This window comes from Plectropomus leopardus, chromosome 21 (genome assembly GCF_008729295.1).
Source record: "Plectropomus leopardus isolate mb chromosome 21, YSFRI_Pleo_2.0, whole genome shotgun sequence".
Taxonomy (NCBI): Eukaryota; Metazoa; Chordata; class Actinopteri; order Perciformes; family Serranidae; genus Plectropomus; species Plectropomus leopardus.
In genome coordinates this window covers 454,846-478,446 of record NC_056483.1, presented here as the reverse complement: position 1 = coordinate 478,446, position 23,601 = coordinate 454,846, and the positions used below count along the sequence as shown (strand labels likewise).

Below are 23,601 nucleotides of genomic sequence, written 5' to 3'. Positions count from 1 at the left end.
CCCGTATCCATGCCTAGAACCGGCCCTGACTCACCTCCTCTGTGAACATAACAGCGAGCATTCATTTCTCTTTTAAGTGTCTATCAATCAATCAATCAATCAATGGATGACTGGTGAAGCTGCTGACCTGTCAAAGTTTTGCTCCACGGTAACCACGGGGCTCAGGTTGTCATGGACGGAGAAGAGCGGGTTGCCCCAGCGACCGATGTAGGCGCTGTGGGAGGATGGAGAGAGCTGTTATTGCTTCTGAATGGGCTGAGCTGCAGTCCAAACAAACAAACAAACAAACAACAACACAAAGCAACAGAAACACACAACACAAAACAACTGTACGTTTTGGATTTGACGACCAAATTATAAACAGGTCATCTGTGATCCAGAGTGATGTTTTATGGCACATTTAAAGAAATTCCCTCATTTGTGTGAAATTTTGTTTTTTTTCTTGAGTAACGGCCAAAAACATGTTTTGTGAGGTTACAGTGACCTTTGACCATCAAATATGAACCATTTCATACTTGAGTCCAAGTGGCCATTTTTGACACATTTGAGAAAAATCCATCAAGGCCTTCTTCAGATTTGGATTTACAAGAATAAGATGACCTGAGACCACCAAAAACTATTCAGTTCATTTTTGAGTCCAAGTGGATGTTTGTGCTAAATTTGAAGAAAATCCCTCAAGTTGTTCTTGAGCTATCTCATTCACAAGAATGAGACTGATGCAAGGTCACGGTGACCAAGACCTTTGACCAGCATATTGATCAGATCATTGTTAACTCTATGTGGACGTTTGTGCCAAATTTGAGAAAATTCCTTCAAAGCTGACATGAGATATCTCGTTCATGAGAATGAGATGGACACAAGGTCACAGTGATCTTTGACTACAAAAATCTAATCAGTTCATACTTTAGTCCAAGTGGACGTTTGTGCCAAATTTGAAAACAGATAAATAAAAAATTACATCCAGCGGTATCCTCTTTACAAGAGTGAGATGGAGGCAGAGTCACAGTGACCTTGACCTTTGGACCATCAAAATGTGATCAGTTCATCCTTGAGTAAAAGTGGATGTTTGTGCCAATTTGAAAGAGAATTCAAAGCGTACCGTAGACAACGCGGACACGAGAATGGGACGGACATACGGAGAGACAGTCTGAAAACAAAATGCCTTCAGTCGGCATAAAAACATGTCATTGTTTGGGGATTTTATCATTAATCAATCTAAAAAGCAACAGAAAAAATGAGAGAAACATAAAAAGAAATTATCTGTTGATCAAGTTTTGACGTTTGAAAATTACCCAGCAGCCCTCAGATGTCCTGCTGCTATCAGAGCACTCGGGCTTTTCTAAAGAGTAAAGTTCACGACCCGTGAAATGGCAGAGTCATAAACCACTGTCACACAACGCACTCCTCGACTTCTTAATGACTTATTAATGCAGCATTAATGCGCCCGCTGCTGCGCCTGTTGGTTCTTTATGGCGAGAGTGGAATACAACCAGCAGCGTAACGATATTTCACTGCAGCAAACTTTTACACCCGACCGTCCCTGAAGACACATCGAGCCTGCGGAGACAGTCAGTCAGCAGTTTGTTCTCCGAAAACACAGAAAGAGCTCAGAAATATGAGACATGTGGAGACGCAGCAGCAGCTGATTTAAAGCACAGACTGGGTTTATTGGGACGTGGAAGACGAGAACACACAGACACACCGAGGACATTAAACTGGGGGTCGTGTGAACATTCACACCTCCAGTGTGAAGATTCACATAGAAAGAAACAATAGGACATTTTTTAGCTCGCTGCAGAGCTGAGACATTTGAAGACATACTCCACCCTCCGATATGACCATTTCTACATCAGATACAGAGTCCCTGTTTCAACTCCATCAATACATCTGATGACAAACTCTCACACGACTCGAGCAGAATAATCTCATTAATCCAGCCGTTTGCTCGGTGCTTCACAAACACACACTCTTTACGAGCTGGAGCTGAAGAAAAACTTGATCTGTGCTCTCCTCAAAGCCAGACCTCAATCATAAAATCATCATTTACGTCGTTTTACCTCACTGAACACTGGAGTTGCCGGTGTGCTGTTGCCTCGGTAACTTCAGCCTCATTCTCACGGTGCTGTTCACACTGCGGGCCCCTCCCATGTGACCCAGATGTGATTGTTTAATGTCCGTGTGAACAGCGCAAATCTGATCTTTTCAATTCAGATTCGGGCCACTTTCCTATGTGGCTCCAAATCACATACTTCCTTGTTTTTTATGTGACCTCCGTCTGAACAGCCACGTGACCCGCGAATCAGAATTCATCTGTCCGTCTTTCTGTCTGCATCCATTTTCCTCCTGGATGAGTTGCCCGATAATCTGAAATTGCACGTGTGCATGAGAATTGCCACAGGCAGAGACTGACTAACTTTTGTCTCATTCACCCACTGCCCGTTTTCTAGAAAAAGACTTCAGAAATAACGCTGACTTGCTTCGCTCTGCACACGTACCTGTAGAAGTGAGCTTTGATTCGCTCTTTGATCAGCCACAGAGGATGATGGGATTGGTTGTGGAGGTTGCGGCCGACTTGGGCCAGGATCTTTGGCGTGACGTTGGTGAAGTCATCACGGGGGTAGGAGTTACCCAACACCTCCACCGAGTCCTGACCAATCACAGGCTGAGGGGCGGGGCCATCTGTGCTGAGGCGTCTGCACCACGCTGCGCTGCCATTGGCTGAGAGGGCTGACAGGCAGCAGCGGTGGAGGCGAGGGAGGGGCGGGGACTGAAGGAGGGGGAGGAGCGAGGACAGGGACGTGCTGCCGAGTCTCATGCTGATTGGTCCATGGAGCTGCAGAGACAGAGACATTAGAATATGTTATATTATTATTAGCTTTAGACACAGAGGGACATGGAGGACAAACAAAAACAAAACAAAAGAAGTTAAAACATTTCATATTTTTGCTTTGAAGAAAAAGATAACTTTTTGGAAATATTTACATTTTCATTTATAATTTCTAAGTCAGGGATACTCGACCTGCTTTGCTTTTGCAAAATGTCAGGAGCAGCCCCATACATGTTTTTAGGACATTTCTAAAATGTTAGGGTGTTTTTAGGATTTTAGGATGATGGAAAGGTTTTAGGACATTTCATGGTGCCCGGTATTAGATGGGCCCTTTGAGTTTGTCTCCTAACGAATGTAAGTCCAATATTCTCTCACTTGTAGCTCTGTTTTTGGTCTCCACCATACTGTGAGGGAAAATATTTCTCTCCTTAGCCGCTAAATGCTGCACGTCCTTCACCAGCGAGTCTCTGACTGTGTCTGTCTGCTGTTTGCTGCTGAGCAGAAACCGGCATCGGAGCTGAGTCAAAGAGGCTCCGATTTATCATTTGGGCTGGACAGCAGAGGGGCAGCAGGACATGAATCAGAGCCGATCATAAAACAAAACACAGGAGCTTCTCAGTGGAGGTCAGATGAGGTCGGAGCTGCTAATTAGTTTATAATTACAGAAATGGGCAAAACATCAAAAACAGCAAAAGGTCGACGGCTTCACTTTGTCTCTGTTTTTGCTCCCTGTCCTCTTCCTTCTCTACATCATTCAACCTCTGACAGGAGACGAGACAATCGCCCTTTTATCTGTCCCACTCAAATATTTGTCCATTCACACGCACGCACGCGCATACACACACACACACACACTTGGGGAGCATCCCTGAACAAGACAAAGGGGTGTTGCATTGCAGTGGCATTGCAGCAAAATGGATTATTGTTCCTAAATCCATGAAGCTTTTACCTCTGCTCTGCTGCTGGTGTCATATTATACTGGACTGGACAGAGCAGTGTGGAGGTCTCACACACACACACACACACACACACACACACACACACACACACACACACACACACAGAGCTGGTTGTTGGGTGAAGGGACATCTGAAGGTCATTCTGACTTTAAACAGCGACATAAAAGTAAAGTATGTGGAGCCATAATTTGACATGACAGCAGTTAAAAGCACAAACAGCGACCCCTACCAGCCACAGTGATCTTCACAACCCACAATACATATATTTTTTTGAGAAACACAAAACATCCTCCTCTGAAAAGCATTAATATGTTGAGTAAAGGTCACAGCTGCTCTGCCATTATTTGTCTTGTGTACAGAGTTCATAATTTGGCACTAAAGCAAAGGTCACTGAAAGACCACCACAGACAGAAGTCCTCTGCAGAGCACTGATGTGTTAACAGGGTGTCCCGCAGAGATGGCGGCCCAGTGCGCCTCAAACAAACACCTCTGCTAACAGCATGAAAATGGAAACACTTTATGAAGTAAACATTAACTACTGCGTGTGGCAGTAGCTTTGTTAGAATTTCACATTTTTAGAACTACTGATTTCAGTGAGTTGAGGCCATTCAATCAGAATGTGGCGTCCCACAGGGCAGCGTTCTGGGTCCCCTCATGTTTCTTTTATATGTGAATAACTTAAGTCTACCTGTGGCTAGAGTTGGGTTGATTTCCGGTTTTGCCCGTCTGGCCCAGTGCACAAACTTAAACCAGTTTTATGCTAATCGACTGAACTGGCATTTTTCGTGTCATATTCTGGCAATTTTAAATCAAAGCGCTCAATTTAAGTAAACTTGCACTGGTAATATGAAATCATATAATGGAGCAATTAGTGTTTCAGCAAGAGCAGCACTAGACTTTGATCGGGGCCCAAAAAATCAGGCACAACCGTATATGAATACGTAGTTTCTGTCCAAGTCCAAGTCCAACCCAGGGCCCAAGCTCAACTAAAAAACTGAATTGTACTGTAAAAATAGGCCTATAGAATTTTAGGATATTTCTAAGACTTGAGTAAATTTCTAAGATTTTAGCATATTTCTGGAATTGTTGGGTGTTTGAAGGATTTTCGGACATTTTATGGATTTAGAAATGCAAATCAACAGGGAAACCATCTTTGAAACAACTCTGGCATGCAGAGTGCAGTAAAACGCAGTTCACGACTGTCATTAACTCTCGTGAGTCACCTTAACATTAATGTCATTAGTTGATAACGGATTCATTCATTTTACTAAAATCAGGAGGACGTGTGTTTATCGTGAATTTATGCACAACACTGGATGCTGTTCTCGTGAAAGTTTGCTTCAGTTTAGGCACAAACTCAACTTTTGGGTCACTTTGCTGGATTGGTTTGGTTTCACTTTGCAGTTTTGCAAAATAACATTAACGTTTCATTTGAATTTTTTGATTAAAATGTTCAAAGATACTTAAAACAAACATGAATCAGTTGTAATTAGATGTCAGATTAAATGTCCACACTGAAGATTCGTATGGTTTTTGTCTCTGCTGAGCTCCAGGTCTCTGCAGTTTATCACAAACACTATAAATATGTGTATTATGTGTGTATTTAGTGAACATGTGTGTCCGTGTGCGTAGGCGTCCATATGTGCGTGTGTGGTGGTGTTTGGTGCCATGGGAACAGACATATGGTGATGATCACACGCTGCGAAGAAGTCACTCCCAAAGAGATGAAAGAGGAGATGAAACGGAGACGAAATATTTTATTTTTTATGTTTCAGATTTTATTTAGTGTCTTTTAACTCAGTTCTCGGCGAACTGCGCAGCGGGATCACGTACATCACTGCAGGTCGAACTATATATTGTCTGGAAGTGTCACATGACCTTTTCTCATTGTGTAAGATGAAGGGCCTCTTCACCTTTACCAGACCGTCAGACGTCCGTCATGTCCACAGAGAGGCTGTCACTGCGCGTGACAGCTGCACTAGGTTTCAACTGATGTCGGAGATTTTCATATTTATGTTTTTAACTGCGATAGTCTTTGATTGGAGGTGCTGCATCGTTTACGTCTGAAGCTGAAACGAGTCAACAGTGAAAGCAAAGATAGCAGAAACTGCAGCCATCTCGACCTCCGGCTGCTTGTTTCTGATTCATGTAAACATGAACTGAACATCTTTGAGTTTTGAACTAATTTTCGGACACAATGAGACATTTCAAGACGTAACTTTGGGCGCTGGGAGCCTGTGGCAGGTATTTTAACCCTTTGAGACCTGGAGCGACTTCACTTTGCTTGTTCTACTTTTAGAAACCTTTCAAAAGTATTTAACTCTAAAAACCTGAGCAATTTGGTGTGATTTCTATTTTTAAAATTGCAGAAAAAATAGTAGATTTAGAAAATAATTACAATAAGATGGTGAAAAATATCTAGAGAAAAGGTTTAGCATCACACACTGGACCTTCAACGAATAATTGTCAGAAATGTTGCTGGTAATTTGGAGGAAAAAGAGAAATGGTGGAGAAAACTGTTGATCTCTAAACGTTTCTCTAGAGAACAAAAAGGAGGAACGCAGCTGTATTAATGGAACCATCTAAGCGATATAATTAAATGATACTCACTAAAGAACGCTAAAAAATAAAAAAAAGATCAGTTTTGTTTGGGTATTGTAGCCCGATCAGCTCTGTGAGTTACACTTTTAAAATGTTGATGTGTGTGTTTTTTTTTATTTTCGACTGATGTGATGCAAAACTTCATAAAAGCTCTTTTTTCCAAAAGGTCATAGGTGACAGCGACCTGCCGGTGACCCTGACGGCAGCAGATCTGAGCGCGGCGCCGCCGATAGAAAACAGGGTTGAAGGAAATCAGAGAGACTTTTGAAGAGGAAAAGGATCACATGGAATTTTTTAAACACAGAGCGGTGAGGACGAGCAAATGAAAAGATTAGATCAGATCAAACTTTAATGAGTCCGGTGGGGGCGTCTCTGCCGTTCGGTTGTTTATCGGTGAAACGCTCCACACGTCTCCGCTCATATCTGCTCTCCGCCGCCTGATGACAGAGCTGGGACCGCAGCGAGCACGAAGCTGCCGGGTTTATTCATTTTCACACTTTTTAACCTCGGAAACCTTCACCGAGTCATGACTCGACGCCAAAACACGAGACGACCTCAGAGCGCAGTCTGGTACGCTCAGTACTCAGGTCCAGTTCGAACTTTCATATAATACGGAGGACCGGTAATCAAATGATAGCAATTTATTAAATGTGTCGTGCTTGAAAATTCAGTGAAAACAGAATAAAATAAGAATTATTTCAATCTTATAGAACATTTTATAATCTTCAGAAAAGCTCTGCATGTTCCAACCTGCTTAACCCATTAATGTAATTTTCCCTCACAGCATTTAAAGTAGGAGGTGACCGAAGAACATATCGATATGAATGTTTAAAATCGGTCAAAAAATGAGGCTACAGCACAAGTTTTTTTTAATGAACTTTTTTTAGTTAGTCACAAAGAGTTTGTTATATTTTGATTTTTCATTAAAAAACATCCAAAACAAAAAGGTTAGAATTTCACATCCTAATAACCTTTCATACACACAGTCCAGACTTTTAGAAAATAGAAAAATTAAGACTTTTCTTGCTCCTGCGTTGACATTTACATTTTACATGTGATCAAAACTTGATATTTAATATGTGAATCGATAAAACTGTTTCTTACTGTTAATCAAACATTGACTTTTGCCCTCCATGTTTATGCAATTATGACGTCAAGTCGTACGTCAGCGTTAGTATACTCTGTAGTATACTCTGCAGTTAATAGATGCAGAAACTAAAATGTGTAACTACTGCATGTAAATGAGAGCTACTACGAACAAAATAACCACATATTTAAGTTTTTACTGTCAATTTGTGAAACCGTTTTATTACTTTCTGTCATTTCTGCTGCCCTGAAACGTCACAACTCATCAAAATTTCCCAATTTTCCACTCGTAATTCCAACTTTGGGGGGCCATTCATGTGCTCATAACTCGTAAATAAGTCAATCTGATATTTCCGCGAAGCATGTGAAGACAGCATTAGTAAATGGGAAAAAGTGTGTAAGTACGCTGTTTGGCCACGATGGCGCACTTTCAGGCCCATCCTCACGACTCTACCCGAGGTTTATGTCCCTGTAATGATCCTACAGATCTGGTTTTTGTTCATGTTATATCACTACATGTCATCTGAACCATGAGTCACATCGACGCTGAGCCGATGAGCTCTGATCGAGGCGTCAGGTATGAAAATACGACAGCTTTGTGTGCAGCAGATTCAGTGTAAGCGGCTCTGGAGGAAGCGAAACATGATTCATCATGTGTGAAAGTTGCTGAGAAAATCCCTTGTTTTGTTGCCAAGAAGTTGTTCTGACTAACCGGCGTGGCAGCAGCCAACAGTGAAGCTGTGATGTGACTTCTGACGCTGCCAGCCGGCTAAAGGTGGCAACAGAGACGCCGCCAAGGACGAGCTGCAGCCCGCCATCCAAAAAAACCCAAAAAAACCCTCCACCAAACCACCCACCGCATGCCACAAAGATGGAGGGATAAACTCGCGTCAGAGTGAAACAAAGCTCCTCGCCACAGTTACTGTGTGGATGTGACAGAAAACGCCAGGCTGCAGGAAATACGACGCCTCAGACGAGCACAGCGGTCGCCAAGGTTACAGTGCCGCATGACGCGCACACACGCAGGTGAACAAGATGGAAGAGATGAAGCTCCGGCGTGAACTTCAACAGCAGACGGGCGACGTGCCGCACAAAGACATACAGCCTACACAAGCGAGCGGGCACGCACGCACACACACACACACACACACACACACACACACACACACACACACACACACACACTCTCTTTTTGTGCAGAGGGATTCATTCAGCCTCTAAAAAGTGACACTTTGATAGAAAGAGGTGATAAATCACAAACTGCAGAGAGAAACAGGCCTATAGAGATACTGTACATATACACACTGTAGTCTCTGTGTGTGTGTGTGTGTGTGTGTGTGTGTGTGTGTGTGTGTGTGTGTGTGTGAGAGAGAGAGAGAGTGTAAAAGCAGAAAAACAGGACTTGTATTATTTCTGGGTGTCATTCTGGGCTTTTGACTCTGAATTTGTCATTTTGACTATTTTCCACCTGATGAGGTCATTTTGACCATATTTGGCATCTGGAGGAAATACATGCTATTTCCACTAGGTGACCTGTCACAGTCAATGTAGCTGCTGATCACTGACATATCCCAGACTGTCAGCAGCTACACTCACACACTGACATATCCCAGACTGTCAGCAGCTACACTCACACACTGACATATCCCAGACTGTCAGCAGCTACACTCACACACTGAGACACAGAGAGAGACAAAAGAGGGTAAAAACTAACAGTAACGTATAATATTTGTGTGTGTGAGCGATATTAAAGCGGTGCCCTAAGGGTTAAAGGGTGTCAGAAGTAAATTCATTTGTGGGATCACGCTCCTAAATTTCATAAACACACAGAATCATGCAGGAAATAAGAAGACTATTTAACACACACACACACACACACACACACACACACACACACACACTCTGAGCACGACTGAGTGTGATCAGAATGATGAGTTTATAAGGAGAACAGGTGGCATTTCACTCTCTCTGTCTCTCTCTCTGTCTCTGGTGTCTCTCTGTGTCTCTGTCTCTCTGTCTCTCTCTGTGTCTCTCTCTGTGTCTCTCTCTGTGTCTCTCTCTGTGTCTCTCTGTCTCTCTGTCTCTGTCTCTCTCTGTCTCTGTCTCTCTCTGTCTCTGTCTCTGTCTCTCTCTGTGTCTCTCTGTCTCTCTGTCTCTCTCTGTGTCTCTCTCTGTATCTCTCTCTGTGTCTCTCTGTCTCTGTCTCTCTCTCTCTCTGTCTCTCTCTGTGTCTCTCTGTGTCTCTCTCTGTGTCTCTCTCTCTGTGTCTCTGTGTCTCTCTCTGTGTCTCTCTCTCTCTCTCTGTGTCTCTCTCTGTGTCTCTGTGTCTCTCTCTGTGTCTCTGTCTCTCTCTCTGTGTCTCTCTCTGTGTCTCTCTGTCTGTCTCTGTGTCTGTCTCTGTGTCTCTGTCTCTCTCTCTGTGTCTCTCTCTGTGTCTCTCTCTGTGTCTCTCTCTGTGTCTCTGTGTCTCTGTGTCTCTCTCTGTGTCTCTGTCTCTCTCTCTGTGTCTCTCTCAGTGTCTCTGTCTCTCTCTCCCTCTGTCTCTGCAGGAGTGTCAGTGTCGCTCGCCCCCTCCCATCAGAGGGAGTCCCTCTCTGGCACCGTCCCCACTTCCTGTGGCTCTCGCCTCTCTCTTTCCTGTTCACGACACGGCGTGCTCGCCAACACGGACAGTTACACAACTTCCGCCCGCCTCCTCCCTCCCTCCTCCCTCCCTCTCCCCCCCCCCCCTCCCCCCTCTCATGGTTGTAATGAATGGGCGGCTGTAAACAGTGAGGGTGTCGGCCTGTAAAAATAGACTGGCTCTGACACTTCTCTCAGTCCTGGAAACTCAGGATGTCACACATTAAATGTCTCTTTTTTGAAGCATTTTAAAGTAAGAACAAGCAGCAAAATAAAGCCTCGTTAGTCATTTCATTTTCAACTGTTACACAATCTACTAAATTAACCCTTTGAAACCTTGAAGAACGTGGCCTGATTTCTTTAAAAAAAACGTGAGGAAGAAAGTCAGCAGTTAAAGAAGAAATGACCACATAATTAGCAAGAAATTAGTAAAAAAAAAAAGGACAAAAATTACCTGAAAGTTTGTGACAAAAAAAAACACACAAAATTTTTTTAAAACAAAATAAAATAAATAAAAATCCCAACAAAGGAAAGTTAAAAAAAAAAAAAAAAAACGATCTGGAGAAAGTGCTAAAAGAATTTTAAGAATTTAAAGTTTACATAAAGATTTGTGACTAAAATAAAAAAACAACAACAAAGAAACGCATGGAAAAAAAAATCCCCAAAAAAGTAAAAAAAAAGAAATGAAAATAAAAACACAGACATGATCTTAAATGCTTGAAAATTCTAATAATTTTGTAACATTTTTTTAAAATGTCATTATTATAATTATTAATATTATATCAATATTGTTTTTGTTTTTTTTTAAATGACAACGAGCATCAAATATAAATAATTGTTTCTGTGATTTCTGGACATTTCTAGGATTTTAGGACATTTTTAGAATTTTAAGAGATTTTCTAGTATTTTAGGACATCAGTGTCTCAGCTGTGTCCTCTGTCGGGGGTGTGGGGGATCCTCCTCTGGCTCTTTTTTTGATTAACAAGCTCTATTCTGATGCTGTTTTATGTCTCTGACACCTTATGGAGACGAAAAAGACAAAAACTATTCACAGAGTCACTTTATTTTTGTTACTGTCAATTAGAAATAGTTCGGGGGCCACCAGGGACCCTATCAGGGGCCAGATTTGGCCCTGCAAGCCATAAGTTGGGCAGCACCAAAATGTTGGTATTTGTTGGTTGAAAACTGGTTTTGAGCGGTATGGATTATCTTTCTGCAGCACGGTGATTTTCATGGAGCTGAAGTGAAAGCTGCCCGAAGGAACGACATTGATCTGATCGCTGATGGATGATCGATCGAATTTAAACTACAAACACGACAGTTTTTTCTCGTTCTGACTGCGGACACGTCGACGTCTGCGGGAAAGTTTTTCATCAACAGTGTGACCCAAAATCATCCTGTCACTCTGAGCGTACACGCTCGCATAGAGCCGGACAGCTGCAGTATCTGTGCATGAGCGCGCGCGTGTGTGTGTGTGTGTGTGTGTGTGCGTGTGTGTGTGTGTGTGTGTGTGTGTGTGTGTGAGGCCTGCAGGGCTGCAGCAGGATTTATGGGAGTTGTAGTCTGAGCTGATTGGCTGATACTGCGGCGTTTATTTAAAACAGCGCGTCCTGGAACGACCTCACATCCATCTCCTCTCCCTGCACCTCCTCATGTTCTGCCACCTCCTCCTCCTCCTCCTCCTCCTCCTCCTCAACCTGCTGCTCCTCCTGCCTCTGTTAAAAGGCCATAAACTCAGCGTCCTCCCCTCCCTAAATCTGCCTCGCTGCTCCTCATTTCTCCACAAATCCTCTGCTCTCTTTTCTCTCTTCCTCTTCTTCTCCATCTACTACATCTTTCCTTTTCTCACTCCTTTATTACCTCAATATTTCACTCCTCTTCCCTCCAACTTCTACATTTACTCAACTACTGTATTCTATACAAAAGTACAATTTTGAGGTATTGTAGTATTTTCTGTCTCTTTATGCTTCTACTTTACATCTTCTTTGTACTTTTTACTGCGCTGCTTTTGACGTCTTTTCTTGACTTTTCCAGTCGAGCTGCAACCATTAATCGATTGTTTTCGTTTGGACTTCAACTAAAAATTAAAGATTAGATGAAATTCTCAGAACTGACGACCCCTCAGATTCACCTGGCGGCCCTTTGGAGGGGCCCAGACCCCCCGTTTGGACCCACTTAACCAGTGATGTCATTGGTTACCCAGAAATCAACCAGAAACTTCTGAGCGTATTTTGGACCTTTAACACGTGTCCGCCTGCAGGTTTGTTTGGCTGCTTTTCAGTTAACTGCGCCGTGAGCCAACCAGGTCTGCTGGATTTTAGCAGGTGGCGCCGCTCATTTGGCCACCGGTAACGCCGTCCAAACCAATATCGTCACCATAGAAACATTGTGCCCGTCCCCCAGTCCCTCCCAGCTCACCTCATAGTGAGTGAGAGGATATATTTGAAACTGCAAACCCACTTTAGCATCGATAACTAAAGCTGACCAGTGGAGACTAAAGAGGAGGAGGAGCAGAAGGAGGTGGAGGAGGAGATGGAGGAGGTGGAGGAGCAGGAGGAGGTGGAGGAGGAGATGGAGGAGAGGTGGAGGAGCAGGAGGAGGTGGAGGAGGAGGAGTGTCTGACATGATGAAGAAGGAGGGGGATTTTATGGTCGGAGGAGAAAAGTGCCGAGGCTGCAGCTCTCTGCCACCCAGCAGCTCCACTCATACAGCCAATTTGTTTCCCTTCACTGTGTGTCACTCACACACACACACACACACACACACACACACGCACGCACACACACACACACACACACACACACACGCACACACACACGCACGAAAGCAGATGTCCAGAGAAAGACAAATCTCTACAAACCCACACACACTGCTGCTACAGACTTCTACACACACACACACACACACACACAACTGCTTGTCCATAGACAAACAATTGTTGAACATGTGCATGTGCACATGCACACACACACACACACGCGCACACACACACACACACACACACACACACACACACACACACACACACACACACACACACACTCTGCTTACTCCACACTTCTCAGCAGCCACACAACTTTTTTTCTTCCATCCACATCAGACGAGTTTAAACGGGGGAAGACCGAACTCTGAAGGGAGAATCCACCGCAGCGTTACAGCCATCAATCAGCCATCAATCAGCCATCTATGAGCAATCAATCAGCAATGGATCAGCCATCAATCAGCGATTAATCAGCCATCAATCAGCCATCTATTAGCCATCAATCAGCGATCAATCAGCCATCTATCAGCCATCAATCAGCCATCTATCAGCAATCAATCAGCCATCTATCAGCCATCAATCAGCCATCTATCAGCAATCAATCAGCCATCTATCAGCCATCAATCAGCCATCTATCAGCAATCAATCAGCCATCAATCAGCCATCTATCAGCAATCAATCAGCCATCTATCAGCAATCAATCAGCGATGGATCACACACAGATGTAGAGTGTCCGGGGGTCAGCACTGTGCATCGTTGCAGACTCGTGGTTAATCTGTGGTTTTTGCACGCTGCAGTAACAAAACGGTCAAAATGCATCTACAGCAGATGCAACAGATTTTTGGACATTTTTACTAAAAGGACAAAAACGATTCAGGGTCCATCACTTTATTTTTACTGTCAATAAGAAAATGGTTGGGGGCCATAAGGGGCCCGGTCAGGGGCCCGGTCAGGGGCCCGGTCAGGGGCCCGGTCAGGGGCCAGATCTGGTCAAACTAAAGTTAGTGTTCGAGCTCGAGTGGGGACTCGCGCTCAGGTTTTTCTTTAACACTGAGAAGCTAATTGAACTCGTCGTTGGAGAAACTGTTCAGAGGAAACTTCCGGTCTGATTTATCCGCCCTCCTCGTTTTCCCGCTTTTATTATCAGTCCGCTCTGCCATCATGTGAAGCGAGTCCGCTTGAGAGGTTTTGTCGCTCGGCAGCAGCTCAGAGCCACTTTATGAATACGAGGAGGCCGGCCGGCGTATCGATCGCTCGGGAGCCGGCGTCCCGAGGGACGGCGAAGGCCGATCTGAATCAATCATCCTCTGCAGTGACCACGCGGCAGCAGCTCAAAGCTCGCTTTTTCTCCCCCGATCTGTCAGACTCGGCGCAGCAGCAGCAGCAGGAGGAGGTAATGTGTCTACGTGGCAAAATGTAAAGTTAACTTTTGTTGTTGTCGTGCGGGTCATAAACTCTGAAAACAGCCGTTTTTTTAACGTCAAGTCAAAGATCAGCGGGAGCGCTTCAGGTTTCCTGAACAAGACGTCTGCAACAATAATTAGGACAGCTGAGATGCTGCACTGGCTCATGTCAGGAAATTAAAAATATCGCCTCTAATTAAAACATCTCACATCTTTCTCTGACAGCAGCTTTCTTCTGCTGCATTCAGACATCTTTCAAAACCTTTTAACCCTTTGAAACCTTGAATGTTGGTTTGATTTTTTTCTGTAAAAGACATTAGGGAACCACAGTGACCAACTTGGCAAGAAATGTCCCACAAGTTGTTACAAGAAAATGACCTAAAATTAGGGTTTTTTTTGAAAGAGAGGATTAGAAAACAGAAAACAATATTGTTACAGAACAATTTTTTTAAAATTTATTTTTATATGTTATTTTTTATACAAAATAAATTTTTATATCACTTTTTTTTGTCATTTTCTTCTTTTTTTTTTTGTTTGTTTTTTTTTTTTTTTTTTTTTTTTTTTTTTTTACATTTCTTTGTATTTCTTATTTTCAGGTCATTTTTCTGTGATTTTTTTTTCTTGTTAATTTTGGGCCATGTCTTAATTTTCCCTGTTTCCTTTTTACCATGTTTTTGAAAGAAATCTAACCAATTTGCTCGTATTTCCAAGGGTTAAGGACTTCTATAGACATAGCAGCAATGACTGAAAATGTTTGAGGACTAAATTTAAATAAAATTAAAACTAAAATGAGAAAACAAACTGAAAATCTGAATTAAAAGCACTGTTTTTTTGCTCTGCGTAAATGTCTCATTGGCCAGTGTTGAGAAATACTGCACCAAAGTACAGTTTTGAGGTATTTTATTTTTTCTTCTTTTTTTAAACTTAAACACTGCAAAAGGAGCCGTTTTACACAAATAAAATAGTACTTTATTTTTGATCCTTTATGTGCATATTGCTGTTTATACTCCAGTTCCTGGATCACAAAAAAGTATATATAATGTATATAAATTCAGCCAATCCCCGTTAATTCTGCACAGCCTTGAAATTTTGTCCAATCCCTGCAACTTTACTTCAGATTAACAATTTAAAACGGTTTAAACCTCCTTTAAGTGTTTAAACATTGAGATCAGTTATTGCATGAAGTGTTTTTCTGTGATTTTTCAGTGATGTCGTCTCATACTGAACACCTGCGCTGTAAAGCTGTGAAACCCCGCACAGCTCCTGCAGGAGAAAACAGCCTCTTTATGAAGAGTAATCAGTTTCTGCTCCGCTAAAAGCAAACACACGGCTCGCTCTGCAGATTCTGTTTGTTAGAAAAAGGATTTTAAATCTGATTGGGATTGAAAAGCTGTTTGTCATATCGATGTTTCCATCCGCAAAATGTTAAAGTATTCAGGAGGTGAAGCTCCGTTCAGAGAGTTTTTGGAGGTTTGCTCTCACACAAAGAGCCAAGTTATGACTTTTATTTTATTCTCTGATTCTTTCAGTTTCAGGTGAAAAAAATAAAGTGAGTTTCACTTCAGCTCCAACTTTTAACACTTTAAAAACAGACCTCCCGTCGACAGGAGGGTGTGTTTGCATGATACAGTTAAAAATCGATCGAAATTAAGAACTTCTTTTTAAAAATCTGATGAAAAAACGTCACATTTAAAAATACAAAAATTAATGACATAATTTTAATACTTATTATGGTTTATGAATTATTATGGTTTGCTGACATACGAAACCTTTTAGGTCAGGTTGTGTAGATTTTAGGGATACGGAGCATTTGAAGTCAATCCACGAAATTGTATTAAAATGAGCAAAAATACCAATTTAGGATCTGGAAGACTTTTGCAGAGTTCAAAGGGTTAAAGAAACACTGCTGCAGAGAGACGACGTGTACACCTGTTCAACACCACCGTGTGTGTGTGTGTGTGTGTGTGTGTGTGTGTGTGTGTGTGTGTGTGAGAGAGAGAGAAACACACAGAAAGAGGGGGCGGTGTGTAGGAGTGAAAATTCTGGCTTCAGCACAGCAAACATATGCTCAAGAGACGTTGGAGAGAGTGCAAATTGGAAATTGAAAATATGCAGCAAACACACACACACACACACATGCACGCACGCACAGACAGAGAGTCTATTTTTTGGCTAAGTTTTGCAGCTTTGCAATTCATATTTTGAGTGTTTGGGGATTTGAAAAGAAGCCGTTTAGCTGTCACCCACACGCAGCGGGCTCCTCGGGGCCCACTGTTTGATAATTATAACAATACTGACACATTTCAGCTCTTTCACAACATCTGCTGCGGCTGAAAATACACAAAGTGCTGGCATGAAAATGATTTGTGACATTATGTATGCAACGATCGAGGGAGCGATGGAGACAGCGAGGGCTCCGGAGGTCTTTTAACTGTTCAGGTTTCACACATGAATAAAGTTTGATTTATTGTTCCGGGTTAATCAGCCATGTTCTCATGAGTTCACAGCAGATTCCTGCAGTTCATTTTGTTTAAATCTGCAGTGTTACAAGGTTCATTTATTTTTCATTCACACGTGCAGCTGCTTCACACATTTATCTTGTTTTCAAATGATTTGCCTTCATCTTGTGTTTGTTTCTGCAGTTCATGATACATTTCTTGCAGCTGAAAGACACAGAAAACCTGCAGGACAGAGCCGTATTTCGAGCTGGGCCCCAGAGGAGAAACACTTCTAACACTTGGCTTACAAGACGTGTTACAGAGAAGTCTGATGAATATTTCAGATGCAGTTATTCCGGCTGACTGCAGCACTCACACTGAGTGACAGACCATTTAATCTGCAACAAAAACAGTCCCTCAGCAGGTCAGAGGGTTCCTTAATGAGCCGCTGAGCTCGTGGAGTTTATAGGGGCTCCTCAAGGAACCTGACTGGGTCCCCAGGAGGTTTTAACCCTTGCTTGGTTTTTACACACTTTTACACACTTTTCATTCTTCATTTTTTGCTTATTTTTGCTGTGTTCGGGCATGTGTCCTAAATGTAGTCCAGATTGTGTATTTGAGTGTAATCAGTGAGTTTGCAGCTCAGCTCCTACAATAAGTCTAAAATACACTGTGGAAACTAAATAGTTACATTCAGACCGTTAAGATGTTCCATTGAAACCCATTCAAACTGACATTTTTGATCCCACAGCCATCAGAGCAGAAAAACATGAGTGCGATATGAGTGTGTGTCATATTAAAGGGTTTATCCCACAGAGTAAAAAGACAGCTTTACCCTTTAATCAAATGAAAACGTTCCATCTTTTCAGCCATTTTTGGTGAAATTTCATCAGATTTCTCCGTAATGGCTTTGGTTTTCATTTCTGTAACATTTGCGCACTTAACGAGAACTACAAATGTTCATTTCTTACCCTGAGATAAAATTTTCTTGAGCTAAAATGATTTGTTGACTGATAAAAATTTAATCTGCAAAACATTTTCTTATGAATCAATGCAGTAATTATGTTTGTAAGCAAACATGTCAGAAATGCACCGGCTCCAGCTTCCAAATGTCAAAATTTCCAGGTTTTATGACAGTAAAATTAAAGAGCGTTAGCGTTTTTGGTTGTGTTTTGGACAAAGCAAAAGACACTTTCATTATTTTCTACTTCGTAGGCTAAAATTGTCACGCAATAATACAAGTGAAATTAAAGTATTTATTGTTCCATAGTTTTTATTTTAACATTTCCTAAACTTTTACAGGAATTTCTGAACCACTGCGAAACACTGGATATTTTATCCTCATATCACCATGTTGCACTCTGACCGTCTGATAAAGACTGCTTAAAATCACACTTTAAGACTGAAAAAAGTTTAGATAAAATTGAAGAATGTGCAACATGAGCAAGTTTCACTCTTCACCACGAAGCACCAAATGAAATCAAAAGCTTATTTCATTTCTGGCACCTTTAAAATTTGAAAAAAAAAGACTGTAGATAAAATATTGGAGCGCTCGGGTTCTCTAGAAGTTTCCTCAGGAGCAGGCGGGTTTTTGGAAAGCTGGCTTACGGAGTTATCCTTTCTAACTCTTAATAAAGACTTTTCATGCACACTGAGTTTTCCTCGCTGGAAACTGCTGTCAGCGGAGAAAGAGAGATGAAAGAGACGTCGGAGGGAAACGGGGGCGAGGCCGGCGGCTCGCAGGTGTGTGTCGGAGGAGAGTTGTGTTGAACAGTAATTGGCAGCAGAGTGAGGATGAAAGGCTGAGCGGCTGACCTGTAGGTCTGCGCTGACAGACACGCTCGCACATCCTCGACATCTACGTACGATCTCACACCTTCTTCGCGTCTCTCTGTCCAATCCTCACGTGTTCTTCTCAGACTGCAGCTGATTTTTCAACAAAAAAGGTGAAGCAAAGCTGGACTTTCTGTTGTAATCCTCATCTCTCAACTCTGTCTTTATCCTGTGTTGCCAAAGCTTAAAGATATGGTAAGAGAACAGTTTAATGGAAGAAATTTCCAAGTTCAACAAGAAGATAGACATGGAGGTTTGACAAAGTCAGCACAGGACTTGTTTCTCTGAGGGGTGGGGTGAGGTAATTACTTTCTTATAAGCAACCACTTTTCGTGGCTCCATCTGCACTAGAAAAACTGACAAATCCCTGAAAAACCACCCACGTTTAGGGGCTAAAAAGCCACGGGACATACAGCAATGCCTCCCTTAAAAGACTGCATTTGTCTGCTGAAACGCAGCAGGAAACACAGAACTGACTTGCTAAAAAACGACCAAATTTTGTGGCACTGTCCCTAATAAAAAACAAAGTGACAGGTCCCTATAAAACGCCTAAAACTGGATGTTGAAAAGCAGTAGGAAACAGCAACATCTTGCTAAAAGTCAGTCGCTTTGTGTGGCAGTAGCCGTGTTGGAAAAAGAGGTTTCTAATAAACACCCACCTTTGGGGACGGAGAAGTTGCAGGAAACACAGCAAGAATAGCTAAAAAAATCACTTTTCTTGTCACTATCCTGACGAGAAAAACAGTAAAGGGTCCCTCAAAAAAAAAAAAAAAATCCACATCTGAGGACTATAAAAGCCGCTTCACGAACACTGACAGGTTACTAAAACACACCCACAAAACCATTTTCATGTTGATATCCTGCCCCGAAAAACATTGACAGATGCCTCAAAAAACACAGGCATTTGAGGACTTGATAGTGAAAAAAATGTAACATGCCGCTTAAAAACACGCACACTTGGATGCTGAAAAGCAGAAAGAAACACAGCAATGACACTTAAAAACAACCAATTTAGTGGCACCATCCCCGCAGGAAAAACACTCAAGGTTCCTTTAAAAAAGCAGCAGGAAACACAGATGACTTGCTAAAAAATCAATTGTTTTTCATGGCACTTTCCACGCTGGGATAACTGCTACAAGTTGCTAAAAAACCCACATTCGGAAGCAGGAAAGCTGCTAGAAAAACACTTTTTAGGACATAAAACCACTAGAAAACAGAATTGCATCCCTCAAAAAACACCCACGTTTGGTCACTAAAAAGCTGGATTAACAGCACAGAGTCACTAAGAAACACCCACTTTTGGGTGCTGAAAAGCAGCACAAACACGTCAATGACGCACTCAAAAAACAATTTCTGTGGCACTATCTCCACTGAAACAACACAGACATGTTCCTCAGAGCATACCCACATTTTGGGGTTTAAAAGGCACAGGAAACAACAACAACTGTTTTCCATGGCACTATCCTAAACTAAAACACACACATTCGAAAGCTGGAAAGCTGCTGGAAAAACAGTGACGGGTCCCTGAAAAACAGCCAGATTTGCTGTTTGTTGGTGCTGAGGAGTCTGCAGCTTGGCAAAGTCAACTCAGAAACTACGTCACTTTGTAAAAACTGATATGAAACATCTTTAACATACAAAGGTAATGTAGTAATGGTTTGCAGAAACGTTCTCCTGGTGGCTGGGCTCAGATTTGAATCCTGCATGTGTGTGTTTTTCACCCTCTACCATAATTATAATTAAAGCTCCTATTCCCCAGAGTTTCTCTGCACACGCGCTCCCATAATTTCAGTCCTGTCCAAAGGGAAACTTTGCCTTTCTAAAGTGTGTCTAAAGTTTTTGCTCACAGAGCTGCAGTCTGAGTTTCGGGGTGCTGACTGAAGAAGCAGAAAATTATCCTTTGCAAATCTGAAAACCCTGATCCTGGACCACATGTTTCACATCAAGCTCCTACGAGGAAATATGCCAGAGCTAAGAAATCTCAAAATCTGCTCTGAAAATATCAGCCTGTGACATCAAGGAGAGACACCTGCCAAGCCACAGACCGCTGTTTGAGACCAAATACCAACAAAACCAGTTGTTTTTCGCTAAGTCACTGCTGTGTTTTCTGCTGGGATGGAGCCATGAGAATTGGTTATTTTTTAAGCAAGTCATTGTTGTATTTCCTGCAGCTTTTAAGCATCATAAAGTGGGTGTCTTTTAGGAATGCGTCACTGTTTTCAAGCTGCTTTTCAGCCACTTTTTAGCCACCAAAGGTGCATGATCTTAAAGGAACCCTTGCTGTTTTCTCAGTGGGGATGGTGCAACGAAAGCTGCTATTTATTAGCAAGTCATTGCTTTGTTTCCCACTGATTTTTACTATCCAAAAGTGCATGTTTTTTTAGCAACCCATCGCTGATTATCCAGTGGCTTACGGGAATAATGATGAAGTCTGGAAAGATGGTTGGAAATGTTTACACTGCACTCATACTGTGCTGGTAAAATCACTGTTGCAGAAGCAAAGCTTCCACCCTCTGGTTCCCCCACTGGTCAACACCGTCTATCAGCACAGTTAGCACCATTAGCTCCTTTAGGTTTTGTACTGAAGTACAGATTTACATTTAACGTGACAGACAGTAGCTCACACAGACACACTATGTTATTATTACATATGTGATACATTAAAACACAAAATCCACCAGACTGGAGCCACGAGGAAAGGCTCAGAGCAGTTTAAGACTTCCCTGTAACCTTCTGTCAGCTCCTCAGAGAGACCGACACACTCTGCTGCCTCCTTATTAGCAGCTGAATGTTTTATTTTCACCGCTTTTAACCGACCTCACATAACGACAGGCCACTGTGCAGCAGCGCTAACGCTCAGAGACTCACCGACGCCTCGCAGGTCATGAAACATGGAAAGAGAAAATGGGGAAAACCCCACATTCAGGTGCTTTAATGATTAAAATCTGCTCCGAGCTGGAGATCCCAAACCTGCAAAATCTTACTAAAAGGATGACTCAATCCCACTCACACTGTCCTGCTGACACAAATACTCACTGCTGCACCAAATGAGGATTAATCCACCGCTGAAAATAGTGCCAAACAAAGCCACTGTTTCCTGTTTGTTTGTTAAGAACTGCGGCGAGCAGCTGTTTAAAGAAATCACTGCTGAAACTATAGATTTGTGTTTTTAAAGATTTACGTCTTCAGTAGGACCCAGTGGACTTGGAGCTGAGAGACACAGACGGAAAGTCAGACAGTATTGAGAGACACATAAAATAAAGTAAATCACCGGACTTATCTTTTAACTTGTATATTTTGTGCTGTGTTTATAATGACCATACTGGGTCCAGCTGTGTTTGTTGCCACCAAAGTGGGCTTTTATAAGTGATACTTCAGGACATGTCCACACATAAAAATAGCTTAAACAGCAGGTCTTTTATTTACAATAGTTCAGAACATGTCCAGCCACGCTTGCAGCCAAAAAATGGCTCATATCGAGCTGTGTTTGCAGTGATTGACCCTTTTTTTAATGATAGTTCGAGACATGTCCAGCCATATTCTTAGCAACCAAAGCAAGTCATTTTTAATGATAGTTTGGGACATGTCCAGCGGTGATTAAGCAACAAAAGGGGACATTTCTTTACAGTAGTTCAGGACAAAAGTGGGTCTTTCTTCGCTATAGTTTGGGACATTATCAGTCGTGTTTCCAGCAACAACCAGGGTCTTTTTTAACAACAATTTGGGACATGTCAAACTATGTTTGTACCAACAAAAGAAGATATATTTTGAAAACAATTTGGGACATGTCCAAAACTGTTTGTGGTCACAAAACTGGGTGTTTTTAGCGTGTTTCTAGCAGCAGTGGGTATTTTTTAACAATAATTCAGGATGCGTCTAACCACAAGCGACAAAAGTGGGTCTTTTTCATTGATACTTCGCGACACGTCCAACCACGTTTTTAGCAATCAACGCAGGTCTTTTTTATTGTTTGGGACATGTACAGCTGTATTTGTATCGATTAAACAGGGGTATTGTAACAATAGTTTGGGACAAGCAACAGCTAGCATTTTTTTAAGCGATAAGCAGGCCTTTTTTAGTTAGCTCGTTGGGGACGTTCCAGCCGTGACTGTAGAGACAAAACTGGGTCTTTTTTAACAATAGTTTGGGTCATGTCCAAAAATATGTGACGCTACAAAAGCAGGTCTTTTTCAATGACTGGGACGTGTCCAGCTAGGTTTGTAGCCACAAAAGTGTGTCTTGTTGTGTAGTGCACGGCATGTCCAGCTGTGTTTCTAGCAACAGCAGACATTTTTTATTGATAATTCAGGATACGTCTAACTATTTTCTTTTTTAAATGATATTTCGGGACATATCCGACCATGTTTGCAGCGTTTAATGCGGGTCTTTTTGTATGGCTGGTTTGGGACCTGTACAACGATAGATTGGACATTTACAGCCCTGAATCTACCAACAGCAGGCTTTTTTTTTTTTTTACAGTGATTCAGGATATGTCTTACCAGCCACAAAAGTGAGTTCAGGACATGTCCAAATGTTTTTTTCCAGCCATGTTTGCAGCAACAAAAGCAAACGTGGCCTTTTTGAACGATAGTTTGAAGCTTTCTAGCCATGTTTGCAGCCACAAAAGTAGGTCTTTTTAACGACAGTCCCGGACGCGTCCAGCCGTATTAATGTCAACTAAACTGGGCATTTTAAGCTTCCCGTAATCCTTTCCAAGCGGCTTTTGTGCCAAAACTGGCATACGTTAACCACAGTATCACAAAATGTCAAAGCTCCAACATCCGAATGAAACACGTCTCTGGTCTGCAGAAACCTACCGCGCCAAGAGTTATTCTGGTAACTGGGTTAAAATGAAATGACAGGAAGTGTCCGAATTTGGAAATTCACCCAGAATTTTGGAAACATTTGAACGTGCACGCATGTGTGTGTGTGTGTGTGTGTGTGAGATAGGAGTCCAGCAGGAAGCGTTTCGGATGTTATATAATACAGCAACTCACCATGGATTCTGTGTGTGTGTGTGTGTGTGTGTGTGTGTGTGTGTGTGTGTGTGTGTGTGTGTGTGTGTTGTGTG

General features: G+C 42.3%; 1 protein-coding gene across 1 annotated transcript in view; it reads right to left on the bottom strand.

Annotated features, from left to right (window-relative positions):
* The window catches only part of fars2 (phenylalanyl-tRNA synthetase 2, mitochondrial), a 75,001-nt gene that overhangs the window by 42,887 nt on the left and 8,513 nt on the right, over nt 1–23,601 (bottom strand). The window contains exons 3-4 of the mRNA XM_042510854.1: nt 2,496–2,833; nt 128–214 (exon numbers count right to left, since the gene is read on the bottom strand). Coding sequence (XP_042366788.1) covers nt 128–214; nt 2,496–2,815 — 407 coding nt within the window. The 5' untranslated portion in view covers nt 2,816–2,833. The remainder of the gene's footprint in view (nt 1–127; nt 215–2,495; nt 2,834–23,601) is intronic.